This window comes from Ovis canadensis, chromosome 15 (genome assembly GCF_042477335.2).
Source record: "Ovis canadensis isolate MfBH-ARS-UI-01 breed Bighorn chromosome 15, ARS-UI_OviCan_v2, whole genome shotgun sequence".
NCBI classification, from domain to species: domain Eukaryota; kingdom Metazoa; phylum Chordata; class Mammalia; order Artiodactyla; family Bovidae; genus Ovis; species Ovis canadensis.
Window position 1 is genome coordinate 25,288,741 of NC_091259.1, and position 20,737 is coordinate 25,309,477.

Here is a 20,737-nt window from a genome sequence, read left to right on the forward strand (position 1 = left end):
GGAGAATAGACCCTGGAGGGACAATTAGAGATCTTTCTCACAGACTCATAGCAAAGAAAGATAAATAATTGGAATAAAGGCTGCTAAGTACTAAAATAAGTTCTGGTGGCAGAACAAAGGGAGAAATTGTCTTCTGTGTGTAGGGTGAGGGCTTGTTTCAGAGGATGCATCTGAAAGAATGTGGTCCTTGCTGCTGGGACATGAAGGATATGTCAGTAGTAAGAGAAATAACAATAGGAAGCAATGACAATAAACTGGAAGAAGTGGCTTCCAGTAATGACAGCAGATTGAGTAATTATGCCTTTTTTAGCTTTTTTTCTGAAACCTCACTAAAGTGACAGTTTTGGTTTTTAACCATAGATTCTAGCAAGAATAGGTAACAAGACAACAGGAAAAAAAAAAATTGAAGTAAGGAAGCAGATGGAGGAATGATACATGAATTAGCAATTTAAAGAAAATTAGCTTCTAAGCCAGGGGGTGGGAAAAGTGAAAAACCAAACCAGTATATATCATTGAGTCCTCTAAAGACCCAGGAACTGGTGATACCAGATACTTCTGAATTAGGGATACTTCTGAATAGGGATCATTGATTGTCAATCTGTTTAAGAAAGATTGGGTCCTCACATCCCCACCACCATTCCGTGCAACAGTTGACTTCCTCTTCCTGCATATTGGCAAAAAACTAGAAATTTATTCTTTGAAAAAGTTAAACATAGAATCTCTTACTGAAATGATCAGGCATAATTGAGGTTGAGATCCCTTATTAAAAGTAAGGACTTTAAGTGAATATATGCATGTTCCATGCTAAGACTGTCTAGCTTCCTTCCCTGTCTTAGCTTCCAGAATGCTGACAATCAGACCTTCACCCTTCAAACAGAACATTGGTGAAATCATTTCAGAAGAATTTGACCAGGCCAAGAAGAAAGACTTAAGATACCAGCATTAGCAGTTCCTCAACTAAATGATCCATCCTGATCATCTTATGAGTTAGGCTTTTAGTCTCAATGAAAGATTACAAGAAATATTAGGAAATCCAAAATATGAAATCTAGAAACTGAAATAAACAGAAGCCAAAAGCAACCAGAAAAACAAATTTGATAAGGGAGAAAGGAATGTTTCAGAAGTACAACCCCTCTGCCCCCCAAAAACCCTGTCTTTAATTTTCTCAGAGGGAAAATAGGAAAATATTGAAATCATAAAAGAAGAATAGATACTGTTTTTTCAAAAGAATATTCTGAGAAAAAAGCTTTTGGAAACACAATAGAAAAAAGTAAAACACTCAATATAAGATTGGGGAATTCTCTCAAAAAATAGGACAAAAGGAAAAAGACTTAGAAAATAGGAAAAAGAATATATATATATATATATATATATATACACACACACATTTTTTTTTTCCTTAGAGGACTGTTCCAATAGGTTCAGTAAAAACGCAACAGGCATTCCAGAAAAATGGAGCAGAAAAAAACAGGAAAGAAATGATCAGTGAAGCAATTTTAAAAATATTTCCAAGATGTAGGGACCTGAGTTTTCAGATTAGAAGAGTCCAGCACAATAGATGAAAGTAGACACATTCTAAGGAACATTGTCATGAAATTCTAGACCCTGGGGCCACAGAAAAGTTCCTACAAACTTCTGGAGTAGGGCAGGGAAGGGATATGGATAATAGGTAATAGGTCACATAAAAAAGATCAGGAATCAGATTGACTTCATATTTCCTATAAACAACAATTGAACCTTGAAGGCAATGGAAAGCCTTCAAAATGCTGAAAGAGTTCTGTGTCTGACCATTCAACTGTGAAAACAGAATAAAAACATGCAAAACTTCAAAATACTACCTCATGCATCTTTTTTTCCTCATGTATCTTTTTTTTTTTTTAAGCTTTTTATTTTGTTTTAGGGTATAGCCAATTAACAATGTTGTGATTCAGGTAAACAGGAAAGTGACTCAGCCATACATATATATGTATCCATTCTTCCTGAAACTCCTCTCCCTTCCAGGCTACCACATAACACTGAGCAGAGTTCCCTGTACTGTACACTATGTCCCTGTTGGTAATCCATTTTAAATATAGTGTGTGCACATGTCCATCCCAAACTCCCTAATTATCCCTTCCTCTCATCCTTTCCCCTGGCAACCATAGTTCGTTCTCTAAGTCTGTGAGTCTGTTTGCGTTTTGTAAGTTCATTTGTGTTATTTCTTTTTAGATTCTACATTAAGGGATATCATATGATATTTCTCCTTCTCTATCTGACTTAATTCACTCAGTATGACAATCTCTAGGTCCACCCATGTTGCTGCAAATAGCATTATTTCATTCTTTTTAATGGCTGAGTAATATTCCATTTTTTATATGTACCAAATCTTTATCTATTCCTCTGTTGTTGGGCATTTAGGTTGCTTCCATGTTTTGGCTATTGTAAACAATGCTGCAATGATCATTGGGGTGCATGTATCCTTTTGGACCATGTTTTCTCCAGATACATGCCCAGGAGTGGGATTCTTTGGTTATAGGTTGCTAAAGTATTGTAGCTTTAGCATCAGTCCTTCTATTTCTAATTTCATAACATTGTGATCAGAAAAGATGCCTGACATGATTTCAGTTTTCTTAAAGGCTCACTTTGTGGCCCAGCATGTGGTGAATCCTGGAGAACCTTTCTTGTGCACTTGAGAAAAATGTGTAGCCTGCTATTTTTGGATGGAATGCTCTGTAAATACCAGTTAAGTTCATCAGGTGTAAAGTGTGTTTCCCTATTAATTTTCTGTCTGGATGATGTGTCCATTGATGAAAGTGATCCACTATTATTGTATTACTGTTGATTTCTCCTTTTATGGTTGTTAGTATTTGCCTTACATATTGAAATGCTCCTGTGTTGGATGCATATATATTTATAATGGTTATATCTTCTTGGATTGATCCCTTGATCGTTATGTAGTGTCCTTCAATTCTCTTATAACAGTCTTTGTTTTAAAGTCTATTTTGTCTGATATGAGTATTGCTATTCTAGCTTTCTTTCGATTTCCATTTGCATCAAATACTTTCTCCCATCCCCTTACTTTCAGTCTGTAAATGACCCTAGGTCTGAGGTGGATATCTTGTAGACAGCATATATAGGGTCTTGTTTTTGTATCCACTCAGCCAGTCTATGTCTTTTGGCTGGTGCATTTAATCCATTTACATTTAAGGTTCAGTTCAGTTCAGTTCAGTCACTCAGTCGTGTCCGACTCTTTGCGACCCCATGAATAGCAGCACGGCAGGCCTCCCTATCCATCACCAACTCCCGGAGTCCACCCAAGCTCATGACCATCGAGTCGGTGATGCCATCCAGCCATCTCATCTTCTGTCGTCCTCTTCTCCTCCTGCCCCCAGTCCCTCCCAGCATCAGAGTCTTTTCCAATGAGTCAACTCTTCGCATGAGGCATCAGTCCTTCCAATGAACACCCAGTACTGATCTCCTTTAGGATGGACTGGTTGGATCTCCTTGCAGTCCAAGGGACTCTCAAGAGTCTTCTCCAACACCACAGTTCGAAAGCATCAATTCTTCGGCGCTCTGCTTTCTTCACAGTCCAACTCTCACATCCATACATGACCACTGGAAAAACCATAGCCTTGACTAGATGGACCTTTGTTGGCAAAGTAATGTCTCTGCTTTTTAATATGCTGTCTAGGTTGGTCATAACTTTCCTGCTAAGGAGTAAGTAAGTAAGTAAGTAAGTAAAGTCACTCAGTCATGTCTGACTCTTTGTGACCCTGTGGACTGCAGCCCACCAGGCTCCTCAGTCCATGGGATTCTCCAGGCAAGAATACTGGAGTGGGTTGCCAAGGAGTAAGCATCTTTTAATTTCATGACTGCAGTCACCATCTGCAGTGAGTTTGGAGCCCCCCAAAATAAAGTCTGACACTCTTTCCACTGTTTCCCCACCTATTTCCCAAGAAGTGATGGGACCAGATGCCATGATCTTCGTTTTCTGAATGTTGAGCTTTAAGCCAACTTTTTCACTCTCTTTTACTTTCATCAAGAGTCTTTTTAGTTCCTCTTCACTTTCTGCCATAAGGGTGGTGTCATCTGCATATCTGAGATGATTGATATTTCTCCCAGCAATCTTGATTCCAGCTTGTGCTTCTTCCAGTCCAGCGTTTCTCATGATGTACTCTGCATAGAAGTTAAATAAGCAGGGTGACAATATACAGCCTTGATGTACTCCTTTTCCTATTTGGAACCAGTCTGTTGTTCCATGCCCAGTTCTAACTGTTGCTTCCTGACCTGCATACAGGTTTCTCAAGAGGCAAGTCAGGTGGTCTGGTATTCCCATCTCTTTCAGAATTTTCCACAGTGTATTGTGATCCACACAGTCAAAGGCTTTGGCATGGTCAATAAAGCAGAAACAGATGTTTTTCTGGAACTCTCTTGCTTTTTCCATGATCCAGCGGATGTTGGCAATTTGATCTCTGGTTCCTTTGCCTTTTCTAAAACCAGCTTGAATATCTGGAAGTTCATGGTTCACATATTTCTGAAGCCTGGCTTGGAGAATTTTGAGCACTAGTTTACTAGCATGTGAGATGAGTGCAATTGTGCGGTAGTTTGAGCATTCTTTGGCATTGCCTTTCTTTGGGATTGGAATGAAAACTGACTTTTTTCAGTCCTATGGCCACTGCTGAGTTTTCCAAATTTGCTGGCATATTGAGTGCAGCACTTCCACAGCATCATCTTTCAGGATTTGAAATAGCTCCATTGGAATTCCATCACCTCCACTAGCTTTGTTTGTAGTGATGCTTTCTAAGGCCCACTTGACTTCACATTCCAGGATGTCTGGCTCTAGATGAGTGATCACACCATCGCGGTTATACATTTAAGGTAATTATTGATATATATGATCCTATTACCCTTTTCTTAACTGTTTGGAGTTTATTTTTTCTTTCCTTCTTTGTGTTTCCTGCCTGGAGAAGTGCCTTTAGCATTTATTGTAAAGCTGGTTTGGTGGTGCTGAATTCTCTTAATTTTTGCTTGTCTGGAAAGCTTTTAATTTCTTCATCAAATCTGAAGGTGAGTGTTGCTGGGTAGTGTATTCTTGATTGTAGGTTCTTTCCTTTTATCACTGTAAATATATCATCCTATTCCTTTCTGGCTTAGAGAGTTTCTATTGAAAAATCAGCTGAAAGTTATGGGAGTTGGCTTATATGCTATTTGTCATTTTTCCCTTATTTCTTTTAATAGTTTATCTTTGTCTTTAATTTTTATCAGCTTGATCACTATGTGTCTCAGCATGTTCCTTCTTGGGTCTGTCTTTCCTGGTACTCTCTTCACTTCCTGGTCTTGGCTGACTATTTCTTTTCCCATGCTGGGGGAGTTTTCAGCTAATTATCTCATCAAATATTTTCTCAGGTCCTTTCTCTCTCTCTCTCTTCTCCTTCTGGGACCCCTATAAATATGAATGTTGGTGCATTTAATGTTGTCTCAGAGGTCTCTTACGCTGTCTTCATCTCTTTTTTGGTTGTTGTTGTTGTTTATTTTGTAATATTCTGTTTTGTGGCTGTGATTTCTTCATTTTATCTTCCAGGTCACTTATCTGTTCCTCTGCCTCAGTTATTATGCTATTGATTCCTTCTAGTATTATGCATCTCTGTTCTTGATAGTTCTTCTGGGTTTTTGGCAAACATTTCTTGCATCCTTTGCATTCTTTTCCTGAGATCATGGGTCATCTTCACTATCATTATTCTGAATTCTTTTTCTGGAAGATTGCTTATCGCCATTTCATTTAGTTGTTTTGTTGCTTCATGTGGGACATAACTCTCTGCTTTTTCATCCTGATTAACTTTCTTTAATGCAGTTTTTGTTCTAACCATTGTGGGATCATGGTTCTTCTGGCTTCTTCTGTCTGCCCTCTGGTGGATGAGGCTAAGGCTGGTGTAAGCTTCCTGATGGGAGGTACTGATTGTGGGAAAAACTGGGTCTTGCTGTAGTGGACAGGGCTGTGCTCTTAATCCAATTATCTGCTAATGGGTGGGGCTGCACTCCCTCCTTATTAGTTTGCCCTGAGATTATCCAGCCCTGGAGTCTAAAAGCCCTTCATGCTAAGTCACTTCACTTATGTCCTACTCTTTGCAGCCCCATGGACTGTAGCCCGCCAGGCTCCTCTGTCCATGGGATTCTCCAGGAAAGAAAACGAGTGGGTTGCCATATCCTCCTCCAGGTGATCTTCCCAACCCAGGGATCAAACCCATGTCTCTTCTGTCTCTCTCATTGGCAGGCAGGCTCTTTACCAGTAGAGCCACCTGAGAAGCTGCCATGGTAGGACTAATGGCAGCCTACAAGAGGGCTCACACCAAGGGGCACCTCCTAGGACTACTGCTGCCAGTGCCCCCATCCGTGCAGCGAGCCACTGCTGATCCACAACTTTGCAGGAGACCCTCAAACACTAACAAGTAGATGTGGTTCAGTCTCCTGTGGGGTCACTGCCCCTTTCCCCTGGGTCCTGGGGCATGCAAGATTTGTGTGTGTGTGTGTGCCCTCCTAGAGTGGAGTCTCTGTTTCCCCTGGTCCTGTGGGAGTCCTGTCATCAAATCCTGCTGGCCTTCAAAATCAGCTTCACTGGAGACTTCTAGTCCCTTTGCTGGATACCCAGGCTGGGAAGCCTGACATAGGGCTCAGAACCTTCACAACAGTGGCAGAACTTCTTTGGTAATATTCTCTAATTTGTGGGTTTCCCACCTGGTGGGTATGGGATTTGATTTGATCATGATTGTGCCCCTCCTACCATCTTGTTGTGGTTTCTCCTTTGTCTTTGGTTATGGGGTCTTTTTTTGGTGGGTGCCAGCATCTTCCTGTTGATGGTTGGTCAACAGCTAGTTGCAATTTTGGTGCACTCACAGGAGGACTTGAGCACCCATCCTTCTACTCCGCCATCTTAAACCAGTCTCCCTCATGCATCTTTTTTAGGAAGGTGCTTGAAGATGTGCTCTATCTCTCTCAATGTATATAAACACAGACAAGCACACACTTGCATGTAAAAGAATGAACTATGAATGAAGACATGGGCTACAAGGCCCAGGAGATTTATTTCTAAAGAAAAGCAAAGGAAATGCCCTAGAAAATGGTGAAGGGAGATCAGGATGCTTTCTCTGCCCCAGATACCAAGGACAACCAGGCCAGATTGATTGAAGCAGGGCAGAAGATTGTAGGAGAGAATCCTCAAGAAGGTGAAATTGACAGATAAGCTAACAGGAATGAACTTTCTAAAAGATGGAAACTGGCAGAGTTTGGGGTTGGATTATTGAGGCCTGCATGGAAGTTTTAGCAAAAAAAAAAAAAAAAAGAAGAAGAAGGGGAAAAAATGTGGTAGAGAGGGCTCACTCATTATCTGATGTGTCTTTCCCTCTGGACACATGGGAGGAATATATTTCCTTTCCCTCTTGCACTTAGAATCATATGACTATTTCTGGCCAATAAATTTGAGCAGAACTCACATATGATAGTTTTAAAATACAGCCTAGATTTTTTTTTTAATCTTCTTCCTATCAAGAGGTGGGTTATTTCTTACTGTAGCATAGTCTGGTCTATCTTGATTAATATGCAAGGTAATTATTGGGAAAAGAAATCATAGTTTGTTTCGGGGCTCAGCATTGAAAAGTTTACATGGTCAGAATAACCAAATGCCAAGAAATGATCTTTCTATAATTATGATATAATGATACAGTATTGGCGGGTTTGGGGAATAGGAAAAATAAGGATGTTCTATAAGTATGCAGTTAACTTTGATGAAAACATGAATTTAGAAAAAGAATAGAAAAGAACAACCTATTCTAATTTCTTGAAAATAAAAGCTGCATAATTTCAGATATAGAATGAAATGAGAAAAGGATAAACACCAACATAAATTATAAAATGTGGAGAGATATACAAAGTCACATGAAATGAAGCAATATTGAGAGAGTCGTATGGAAACAGAAGTCACAAAATGGTAGGAGGATTATAACCCAAGAGAAAATGTTCTTTACTTACATTAAATCACATAATGCATTATGTTACACGGAAGATCAAACATCACGAGACGCTGTCATCATCTCATTTTTGTTCTGCAAAAGGATGCCAGAAAGTTTCAGAATAAGTGCTAGTCTTTTCTACACTTTCTGGTACCGTACCAAATGGAAAATAAGCATCTTTCATTATTACCTTATAGACACATGGTGAAGCTAAAACATTCCTCATTAATTTCTAAATAAATTATTTGGATTTTCACATGACATGTCTACCATCTAGAATCCATTACAGAGGACAATTTGAATTACTACCAATTTAAATACAGTAATTCTTTAGAAAAGGTGAATTATTTCACCTATATGTTTATAGTGTGTGCTGTTATTCAGCCCTCTTCTCCTCTGTTATTTGGCCTATTTCATGAATCCCCACTATAAATATCAAAAGGAGATAAGCTCTTTTATATTTGCCTCTGTTAGTCTCCCATTTGCTTATTATTTGCATGCCGCCTGGGGATAGCCTTACAGAGTCTGAACTTACTAATTCAGTTGTTTATTTATTTTCAACTCGCAATAGGCCTCACACATGCCCATTTTTGTTTTAGACACTAGGATACAATGTACCAAAGACTGAAAAAAATCTTTGCTCTTGTGCAGCTTATTTTCTAATGAGGGGAGATAGGCTATAACCAAATAAGTTGGAAAAATTATATAGACATTAGAATGGGTTAATTACTACAGAGGAAAATAGAGGATACAAGGTGAACAGACCATTCTGGGGGGGAGGGTGATAAGAAAACCTCACTATCATAAAATGATGATCTGTGGTAAAAGGGGGAAAAAAAAAAAGATGGTCACAGGGGAATTAATTCCTATATTCAAAGAGAGAATGTGGCCATTGGGTATTGTCAATATTACATATAGCCTCCAACCACAAATTTGATTTTTGATGAAAAGACCTTGGAATTATACAAAGAAAGAGAATTTTAATATTTATATGTATGAAAAAAGATATCCTAAGTTATAAGCCCCAAGTTTCAGAAGTCATCCCTGGTAACTCAGACGGTAAAGAATCTTCCTGTAATGCAGGAGAACCTGGTTCAATCCCTAGGTCAGGAAGATCCCATGGAGAAGGGAACGGCAACCCACTCCAGTATTCTTGCCTGGAGAATTCCATGGACAGAGGAGCCTGGCGGGCTACAGTCCATGGGGTTGCAAAGAGTTAGACGCTACTGAAGCAACTTAACACATTTCAGGAGGCAAGAGCAGGGACGATTAAAGTCAGTAATAATAAGAGGAGAGGGGGAGATGTGTTTTGGTCTCTTGAAAGCAGTCCTAAGGGCCTGGATTACAAGGCAAGTGAAGCAGGTAAATAAAGCATCAACACAATGACTATTCCCAGAAGGGCAATAGGAATGTAATGTCATGGTGAAAAAGGCACTCCCAAAGCTATTGCATTTGTAGGCTGCTTGCTGCCAACAGTCTTTTGACATCAAAGTACTTCCATCTTCCAAATGCCTGTTCGGCAGTTGGCAAAGCCGCAGGAAGGGCCTTTCCAGAATGGAACAACTGGCTCATTTTACCCAAGTAAAGTCAGCAAGTGTTCTATGTTTTGTTGCTTTTGCACAAATAGAATGAGGCTAGTGCACATCCTATAAAGTTCATAATAATAAAATATAAGATCTCATTTACACTTGGTTGCATTGCCCATATATTAAGTAACTCTATAAATGTAAGCAAACTCCAGTGCTCTCAATTTAATTTGTCTATATATATTTCAGGAAAAGAAATTAGAGAGAATGATTAAACACTTTAAAATGTTTACATAAACAAGACAACCTTTTTCCTTTTCTATTCTAAAGTAAATATACATGTAGGAATAAATTTTGAGATGAATGGATAAAGAAAATGTGGTATATACATACAATTGAAAATCATTCAGCCATAAAAAAGAAAAAGAAACCTTGTCATATGCTACAATAAGGATGAATCTTGGGAGCATTGTGTATTAATATATGAAATTGAGACAGGAGAGAAGTAGGCAGGTCACAATCTTTAAAAGAATGACATAGTCATTGAGGAGATGACATAAACTGGTTAGAACCAGCTAGGCCCAAGATTGCAGAAGATTTTACTCCAGTTGACTTTAAGCCTCATTTTATGCTCATTGTTATATAGTAGCATGCTAAATCGGAGAAGGCGATGGCACCCTACTCGCCTGGAAAATCCCATGGACGGAGGAGCCTGGTAGGCTGCAGGCCATGGGGTCTTTGAGGGTCGGACACAACTGAGCGATTTCACTTTCACTTTTCACTTCCATGCATTGGAGAAGGAAATGGCAACCCACTCCAGTGTTCTTGCCTGGAGAATCCCAGGGACGGGGGAGCCTGGTGGGCTGCTGTCTATGGGGTCGCACAGAGTCGGACACGACTGAAACGACTTAGCAGCAGCAGCAGGAGCAGCAGCATGCTAAATGACATACCCACAGGTGCCATGAAAATTCCCAAACTGATCATAAAAGACCAAAAAGTGGGCAGTGGTCCAACTCCTGGAAATCCTTGTCCCTTCCCTGAAAGAATTGGAATAATCCTCCTACTTGTTAGCATATGTAATTACCCAGCCCATAAAAACTAACCACCCCATTTATACAGGGCCTCTTGACTTTTTAGATGGCCCACACTTCATCTCTGTAGTGTGTATCTCCCAGAAAAACTTGTTTTCACTTTATTATGGCTTACTCTTGAATTCTTCCCTGCCAAGGACACTTACTTGGTGGCCTGTCTCAGGGGCTCACCTGAGACCTGGGACATGACTGACCTCTTGCTCCCCATTTTCCTGCAGCAAAATAAGCCAGTCACACAGGGACAAATACTGCATGATTCCACTTATATGAGGTATTTGCAGAAGTCAGACTCACAAATGCAGAAAGCAGAATGGTGGTTGTTAGGGCTGGGCATGGGGGAGAGAGTAGGAAATAAGAAATAGCTATTCAATGAGAATGGAAGTATCAGTCATGCAAGATGAAAAAGTTCTAGAGAATCTGTTGTACAACATTGTGCTTAGAGTTAACAATACTGTATACTTTAAAGTTGTTAAGAGAGTAAATCTCATGTGTTTTTTACCAAAATTGTTTTTAATGAATGAATTTTGGCTTCATAAAGCTATGTTGAAAGTTTATGTTTGTAACTTTGTTTTGCATCATTCTTTCCTACAAAATATCTGTGGTATCTATCAATCAGATCTTTGGTTGCCAGCAGCAAATCAATTTGAGGACTTTAATAAAAAACAAAAGCTACTGGAAGCATGTCTGAGTCACAGAGCCTTGACAGGATAGCTGGGGACCAGGCTTGGAATGAACCCAAAGATCCCAGGGCGAGAACCATAAGAGGCCAGTGTGGTCCCCATGATACTGTTGCCGCTTTTTTTGCCTTTTCACCCATTGCCATAAGAAACCCTGAATGGACAGTTGGCAGTCTCAGCTACAAATTCAATAGAAGTGTCACGAGGTTCTCTAGCGAAAGCGTTTCTCCCTTGGATACTAAAACCTTTATATCAGCAGAGTTCAGAGTCACAGAGATTAGAAGCAACAAAAAATGTTAGTGACTCATTAAGTGTAATTGTAAAAGGTACCGTCACCCCACTTTTACCCTTTGTTTCCCACACCACAGCATCTTTTTATGGGGAAAAAATCACTACCTACTGTATTCCTCACTAGCTTAGAACATATACATCCTGAAGGATCATGCTAAAATTTTACAGGGTGTCAACTCCTGGGCATGAGCATAACTGAATCTTTTTTTTAATTAAAGTTGATTTACAGTGTTAGTTTCAGGTGTACAGCAAGTTGATTCAGTTTTTTTATGTGTGTGTGTCGGAAGGGGGTGGGTTGGGGGTTGTGTATGTGTTCTTTTTCAGATTCTTTTCCACTTAGATTATGGTAATGCATATTGAATATTTTGTTTACTTTTGGCTGTGCTGGGCCTTTGTTGCTTTGCCCAGGCTTTCTCTAGTCGTGGCAAGCAGAGGCTACCCTTTGTTGCAGCACACAGGCTCCTCATTGCAGTGGCTTCTCTTGTTGCCGAGCACAGGCTCTAGGTACATGGGCTTCAGTAGCTGTAGCATGTGGGCTCAGTAATTGTGGCACATGGGCTTGGTTGCTCCTCGGCTTGTGGAATTTTCCTGGACCAGGGATTGAATCCATGTCCCCTGCATAGCAGGCAGATTCTTATCCACTGTGCCACCAGGGAAGTTTATCTAAACAAATAGATAAACTTTTTATTTATCTATTATATATATGTGTGTGTGTATATCTGTTAACATAATTGGGTCTTAATAATCCATTCCACAGTTTTATAGGTGTATGCCTCTAGGCGATAGTGACATAAGATCATCAAATCTTGTGGAATCAGCCCATTTCTTCCTCTGTTAACTGAAACCTTTTGGTCTGTAGCAAAGTGTGAGATATCATGACTTTGTATAAGGCATTCCATAAGTTCATGGATGGTGGTGCTAGCAAGGCTTGAGTCCATGTTAAATGTCTTTTACAGTGAGAACATATCAGTGTCCCCTTTTTGATGGTTTTCCCAGGAAAGGTACCATATTCAAGATACCATTAACTGCTAGAAAATTGAGTATTAAGCTATTAAAGTTGAGATACAAGAAAGTCTGTGTTGAGCCCAGTCAGCCTGCTACCACGATCACTTTGAGTCCAAAATAGGATAAAAATACTGACTGATGAGTGCAGGACAGGACATTTTGTTTAGCCGATTATTAAGAACTCCTTCACAGAGGAGGCTTTTGGTAAATATTCACATTGGATACAGTATTTGCATACTCAAAACCCATCCACACTTCCCAAATATCCTTATTATCAATCTTCTGATTTTGTTTTTTCCAACATACCTAACCCTTAGCCTCTGCTCATGAATTGATGTAGGTCCTTAACATACACCTCTCCATCTCTTCCTCTGGTAAAAGTTCCTCTTTATGGAGGATTTCTCCTTTGGAAGAAATGGAAGGATTTCTTCTTTCCAGTATTGAGTGGAATTGACTGATGCGAACATATTATTTAGAGCCATCTGTAAGGCAGACTTGAATTTTTTTCCCTCTGATTATAGGGGAAGTCCACATAAGCCCATAGGTTGAGAGGGTGTTGCAGAAGTAGACATGCTGGATGTGTGAGCCGTGTTGCTCCAGGTCCCCTCAGGTTCCACCTCTATTCCTGCCTGTATATATGACTTGGGTTTGATGACATAGTTCCTGCCTATGAATCAGAACACCTGGCTCTTGATGAGCACTCGGATTGCACAGACACCTGTTGTTTGTTAATCTCTATCAAAGCCAGGTTTTAAGCCAAGAACTATTTCTCAAAAGCATAATTGCTCTTGACAAAGAGGACATGTCTGTATTCTAAAATGTCATGCCTGTAATTGTCCAGTGAAACCTTCCTCAGGCTTTCTTTAAATCATTTATTCATTCAATGAGACTTTCAAAGCTCAGAAGGAAATAGATATAAAATAACATGCAAAAGATGTTGCTTAAAAAAAATTGTTACTCTTCATTCCTTACAACTCTTGGATTCTTTACAGGAAGACCTATCTACCTAGTTCTTTTAGGGTTTATTCCCTGCCTCCTTAAAACACCTTTAAGACATTCTGAAGACCTATGTGTCTCAACCTAAGAGAGGAACTTCCAGAGAAAGATAGATGCCCCCTCATCATCTCTGTAAGACCTGGTTCTCAAGTTCTGTTTTTCAGTCTTGAGGCTTGTCTCTTCCCCTAAATAATTGACAGCAGGGATACCCAATTATTTTAAGGAAAACCCTACTTCTCAGGACAACTAATTCTGAATTTGAAGCCTAACTGTATCAGAATTCTAAAACTAATATCCAGATACAAACTGGAGATCAAGTTAGTATATTGAAAAAGGCAGATGTCCTATTGAGGCCTTTTATTTCAACTAATTATTAATAAGGGCTGTTTTATAGAATATGTTACATATATTTTGCTATTATTTTATTCTATGGAATGATTTGCCAGCTAGTATTCCAAATATGTTTTCAAAATTAAATACAGAGTGCTAGAATATATAGCATTTCCTACAGTGTAAGACATGCCTCTGCCTAATAGACAAGAATTTCAGTGTTGAGTTTTTTTAATTAATTTATTTATTTTAATTGGAGGCTAATTACTTTACAATATTGTGGTGGTTTTTGCCATACATCAACATGAATCAGCCACGGGTGCACGTATCCTCCAATCCTAAACAGTGTTGAGTTTTTAACCACAAAAGCATGTTGGTTTGGGCTTCCCTGGTGGCTCAAAGAATCCACCTGCTCACTGAAGAGACATAGGTTTGATCCCTGACCCAGGAAGATCCCACATGCTGTAAAGCAACTAAGCCTACGTGCCACAACTATTGAGCCTGTGCTGTGGAGCCCAAGAGCTGCAGCTTCGGAACTCACATGCCTCAACTACTGAAGCCCATGTACCCTAGAGTCCATGCTCAGCAACGAGATAAAACACCACAGCAAGGAGCCCATGCACCGCTCCAGTCCCGACCTGCTGCAACTAGAGAAAGCCACATGCAGGAACAAAAACCCAGCAGAGTCAAAAGTAAACAATAAAAATAAATAAATAAAATTGTTTTTAAAAGACATATTGTTTTAAATTATACTGGTAGTAAATTAATTGGCAAATGGAGAGTAATACAGACTTGGTTCTGAGTAAGTGAAAGCTTTCAGTCTAATATCAGCCTTATTTAGGTTTCCCTTAAGATACTACGTGCTAAGTCACTTCAGTTGTGTTCGACTCTTTGCAACCCTATGGACCTTGACCTGCCAGGCTCCACTGTCCGTGGGATTCTCCAGGCAAGAATACTGGAGTAGATAGCCATTCCCTCCTCCAGGAGATCTTCCAGACCCAGAGATCAAACCCCTGTCTCTTAGGTATCCTGCATTGGCAGGTGGGTTCTTTACCACTAGCGCCACCTGGGGAGCCCTGCACATCTGCCTAAAGTCCAGTGTATATAGATGAGCAGCAAAACAATAACAAATTCGTTATCCCTCAAAATTAAAAAAAGAACAGCACCAACTTAAATGAACTGCATTATTTATAGCCTGCCAGTGGTAATAGGAGTGTGCTTCCCAGGTCGTGCTAGTGGTAAAGAGCTCACCTACAAATGCAGAAGTTGCAGCTTCAGTCCTTGAGTCTGGAAGATCCCCTGGAGAAGGGTATGGCAACCTACCCCAGTATTCTTGCCTGGAGAATCCAATGAACAGAGCAGCCAGGTGGACTGCAGTCCATAGGGTTACAAAGAATTGAACATGACTGAAGCAACTTAGCACTCACACAATGATAGGGGAAGTTTTTTCTTACTGTTTCCAACTGTATGGTACAGTAATCCTTGAAAGAGGTTTTTTTAAGGAGTCACTTAAGAGCCTCTCTATTAGGAATTCCAAGGAGAAGGGCAGGCAGGAGATATGCAGAGGGGAGGTAATCTTTCTTCAACAAATTGTGCTTGTGGTATCCAGACTCTGAACTGAGCTGTGATTTCAGCAATAAGGATAAAGAAGGTATGTAAAATTACTGACCCTTCACAAATATCTTTGGTGCCTCAGGCAAGTAATGGGAACACTTGCTTAAGGATGATCTGAATGCTTAAGATCACTGACAACTTGGGTAATTCCCTAACGGTGCAGTGTTTAGGACTCCATGCTTCCACTACAGGAGTCCCAGGTTTGATCCCTGGTCAGGGAACTAAGGACTTTCCAGGTGGCTCAATGGTAAAGAATCTACCTGCCAAGCAGGAGATACAGGCTCAATCCCTGGATTGGGAAGATCCCCTGGAGAAGGAAATGGCAACCCACTCCAGTGTTCTTGCCTGGGAAATCCCATGGACAGAGGAGCCTGGCCCAGCCACAGTTTGTGAGGTTGCAGAGTCAGACACAAGTTAACAACTAAACCACCACCACCACGAGGGAACTAAGATTCTGCAAGCCATGTGGCTTGACCAAAAAAAAAAAAAAAAAAATCACTGACAACTTGGAAGCTGAGACACTTATGTGATCTCTAGCTCATACAACATTTAACATGTTCCCTCTCCAATAAGATTAATTAATCCAGTAAAACAAATATTAAAGTACATCTATCACTTGTTAGGCAATTAGATACATAGATGGAATATGTTTAGCCCTCAGGAAAACATATTTGTTGTTATGTCTTCATTAAGTAGAAGACATACCAACAAATCCAATCAATACATTATGAAAATTGATAAATAATGGCAGTGTGCCAAAGGTTCAATGGAGTTATTAGACAAATACCTAAGAGAGGTAGAGGAGGAGAAGACAGTGACAAGGAAGGCTTTTTATATGATAGGATTTTTTAACTGACTCTCTAAAGAAGAAATGGGAGTTTGCTAGGCAAAGAAAAGTGTAAAAGACATTCTAGGTAGAGAAAACAACATACATAAAGGCAAAAAATATAAAATGTATGGCCTTGCCATCTTGCCTCTTGATTTAGTTAGGAAACAAATGGCACACTTGAAAGGTTAACTGCAAAGAGTTTAATGAAGATGACTATTTCCAGAAATGTGGGCCAAGTCAAGGGCACCAGCAAAGAATGGTGAAGCATTCAGTGGGAAGCTATAATGACCTGGCCAGAGGGGCAGGGAAAGGGAATGAGACTGCCAGAACCTGCTGAGAGGCAGAGCCGTGGGAGAGGGACTACCCAACAGCGACCTCAACCAGAAGCAGAAGAAAACAGCCACTACCAAATCACAGCCTGGCAGAGACAGAGTGAAAGTGAAGTCGCTCAGTCGTGTCTGACTCTTGGCGACCCCGTGGACTGTAGCCCACCAGGCTCCTGCGTCCATGGGATTCTCCAGGCAAGAATACTGGAGTGGGTTGCCATTGTCTTTTCCAGGGGATCTTCCCAACCCAGGGATTGAACCCAGGACTCCTGCATTACAGGCAGATGCTTTAACCTCTGAGCCACCAGGGAATCCTGACAGAGACAAAGGGAGGGGTAAAGACCCTGTCCTCCCTTTCCTCCAGTCTCCAGCAGATCCCCCCTCCTGCTAGCTGAAACCCACTGCAGCCCAGAGGGCACAGGGTTTTGAGAAAGCTTCTGTAAAGGTTGGCCTTCTGAGGCCGGGAGAGCAGAGACTAGATCTGTAGAGGCCAATAATCATTAGTACATACATCTCAGATTCATATCCCGTGTCTGAACAATTTCCTGCTTCTTGAACAGGTATGGCTAACCCAGGACTAAACCTCTAACTGACATGACGAGTTTGCCCTCGTTTCTTCTTCCTTGACTGATATAAGGAGTAGCTTGTTGACCTAAATGATAGGAAAAGATTCTTAAGATCATTGCAACCTCTGCCCTGAACCAAAACTTTCTGTATACATCCTTTTAATCATGGTAATGTAATAATTATCCTATCAGATATTTAAAAATAAGTAATCCTGAGTGTGAGATGACATATAAGTGCTTATTTGTCTGTCTAAAAATATCTACTTTCATATTGTCAGTGGATGAAACTGGCTTGCATATTAGTTTCATAGAGTTTTTTTGTTCACTTGAGACACTGCATATTTGATTTATAAACTCTAGTTAAATCACATTTAAAGTATCTTCAGATTTTGTTATGGTGCTACATTGTTTGAAATAGAACAAGTTGTCCTTTTACAACCTTTTTTTCTATTTATTTTTCAGATCAATAACTCGATCTTATTACCGCAACTCGGTTGGTGGATTTTTAGTATTTGACATTACTAACCGACGATCTTTTGAACATGTGAAAGATTGGCTGGAAGAAGCAAAAATGCACGTACAGCCATTTCAGATTGTATTTCTGCTAGTGGGACATAAATGTGATTTAGCTTCACAACGTCAAGTTACAAGGGAAGAAGCTGAAAAACTGTCAGCAGACTGTGGTATGAAGTATATAGAAACCTCAGCAAAAGATGCTACGAATGTTGAGGAATCCTTCACTATCTTGACAAGAGACATATATGAACTTATTAAAAGGGGAGAGATTTGTATTCAGGATGGCTGGGAAGGGGTTAAAAGTGGTTTCGTTCCAAATACTGTGCATTCTTCTGAGGAAGCAGTAAAGCCCAGGAAAGAGTGCTTCTGCTGACTTCAAACATGCCAAAGAATTAAGAACAGATTGGGTGTCATTTCAGGATAAATACCAACATTAACAACAGAATGATATGATGAAAGCATTTTAAAAAGTTATAAACCCATGCTAATGCTGTTTTGTAAGGTATTTAATTCAGAGCAATATGCTAACTTGTTAAACTACCAGATTGGTATTTTGCTAAATTATCAAGCAAAGCAGACAACATTTTCTGGAAACTGGAGTGTCTACATAATTGCCTTCATTCTCATTTTGTTAGCATATAACTGACCATAATATCCAAATATGTCAATATTACTCGTGTTTCTTGATAGTTTGAAATGGATGTTTTATGCACACATATAATCTATTGAAAAGATTTTATCAGGAATTACATTCTCTAGCATTAATTAATATTAAATAGTAAAGTGGATTTAAAAGTGCACTGTTCATTTACAAAGTAAACAATCTCAGAGTTATTAACTAGGCCTAAAATAACAATTTCTTGCTTAAAGTGGCAGGTTTTTAACCATTCTCTGAAATATTCTCCCTTAATTTTGCTTGAACATGAAAAGATAAGTTTTATATTAATTTTTGTTCTCTCATTTATTGCTCCTGAAAATTTTATGTTTTATAGAGACATCTAAGAATCTCAGCAAAATATTTTATTATAAATATTTGTAAAAATCAAAATGAAGGCTCACTATCAGCAAATGTTTTGTTTTTGTAGTATACTGTCCTTAATAAGATAAGAAAAATGAATTTATATACTGATGACATTTTCAAAGAAAGTAAATCCAGTCTACCTTGAGCTATTGTGAAAATTATCAATATAGGTAAGTGTAGAATATTTTTAATAATTGCTTTTTATGTTCAAATGAATTTCCAAATTTCCCCATTTTCAATACAAGGAAAGTGTAGAAAATATTTTAGGGGGCAAGAAAAATTGACTAGATGTTTGAAATAACATTCATCATCAGTAAAAGTAAAAATAAAATAATGAGTTAAGGCTATAAGATAATGTTTGAGCTTCCTAATTTTTAACTTGTTAATTAAATCCCCCTCCTGAAAGGGACATTTTTATGACAATGTCAAATATTTTATAGTATATGTTTCTATTCTGTTCTGTAAACCATTCTTGATCACAAACTGCTTTTTGGGATCATAAGGTCTTTACTGTTTAACTGTAGTTGCTTCATTTGTTTGAAAACCAAATTTGTATAGTAGAAAGAATATTTAATGAGAAATCAGAAAACCTGGTTCTAAGCTTGCCTTTGCTTTCCAGCATTCATACATAAGTAAGTAACAACTTCTGTTAGTTTTCTCATCTGTAAAACAAGGCTAATGACCTCATTAATTGTATTTCATGGAATTATTATGGGAATCCAGTGAATCATGCAAAAAAGTTTTGTGAGTGGAGAAAGAATTATACAAATGTGAGATCAATATCAACTGCTGATGGGCATACTATTATATTTACAATGGATGAGAATTTTTCCCATGTTATCTTCCTTCCCTCCCACACAGAAGGAGCAAAGAAGGTGTATGCTTTCATGGACCTGGCGCAGTTCTTGGCTTGATATATTTCTGTAGACTGTTACCCTGAAACTCCGCTCCTCTAAAGTGGAAATGTTAGGCAAGAAAATCCCACGAGACTTAATTCAGTCAAAAGTCATGTTTGAATGTGGTTTTGGTGCCTCTTTGAATGTTTAAATACTAGTACCTTTCTAGATTAATGTAAGTATTTTTATAGTGCCTGTAGAGACTATGAATTATACCATTGCTATAATTTTTTTAATATATTGTAAATGTTTTCTTGGTATCCTTGGATTAATTTTACCTGAGTAAGTTCAAACTATAAGTGGGCAGATAAGACAATACTGTCACCCCAAAAGTGAAGTAGTCTCGTTTTATTGTTATAATTTAAAATCTTATAATTTTCATCAGTTCAAAGTAGCATAAACTCACATAGTGAATACTTAACAGTAAAGTACAGTTATTTGTGGCTATTTGTAAAGTTAAACAACTAAAATATAAAATGTGATTTAACTTTCAGTGGATACCCTTTGTAATACTAATGTTGGCACAGCACTTATGTTTGCTCAAAGCATATGATGTGTTCCAAGATTTAGAATCAAATTAAGAAATCAAAAGAAACAAATGGGAATGCAGGGCCCCATAAAGCTGATACTTAGCAGAATCACATATAAGCAGAAGCAAGCATCAAAGTGTAATTCTTATATCTTGGTTGATATTCTTTCCATAATCATGCTGTGTCAGGGGGTGTGTGTGTATGTGTTGAATAAAAGGGGAAATGTCATCTAACGGAATCTACAAAGTCTAAAATTGGGCTAAATCGTTATATTATAGAGGAGCTGAAATTTTTGAGTTCTTATACCAGATTGCCAAATATCTTTATAACCTTAGCCAGATATCTTTATCTATTTATCTGCCTATCTCCCTATACATATAAGTAACTGACCTATTTTCTTACACATCATTATGTAGCATATGGATAATAATGCCAATGTAGTAAAGATATTAGCTCCAGGCAAAATACTTTGAGTAAGGTTCTTATAAATCAAAAATACTCGATTTTACATTAGAATTATATAATTTAATACTTAATTTAA

General features: G+C 38.8%; 1 protein-coding gene and 1 non-coding gene across 2 annotated transcripts in view; one reads left to right on the forward strand and one right to left on the reverse strand.

The window, feature by feature from the left end:
* The window catches only part of RAB39A (RAB39A, member RAS oncogene family), a 34,748-nt gene extending 14,298 nt beyond the window's left edge, over window positions 1-20,450 (forward strand). The window contains exon 2 of the mRNA XM_069554945.1: window positions 17,696-20,450. Within this exon, the coding sequence (XP_069411046.1) occupies window positions 17,696-18,122 (427 nt within the window). The 3' untranslated portion in view covers window positions 18,123-20,450. The remainder of the gene's footprint in view (window positions 1-17,695) is intronic.
* Window positions 16,907-16,978, reverse strand: TRNAY-GUA (transfer RNA tyrosine (anticodon GUA)). The gene has a single exon. It is a non-coding gene; the product is annotated as a tRNA-Tyr (tRNA).
* Window positions 20,451-20,737: the final 287 nt, after the last annotated feature.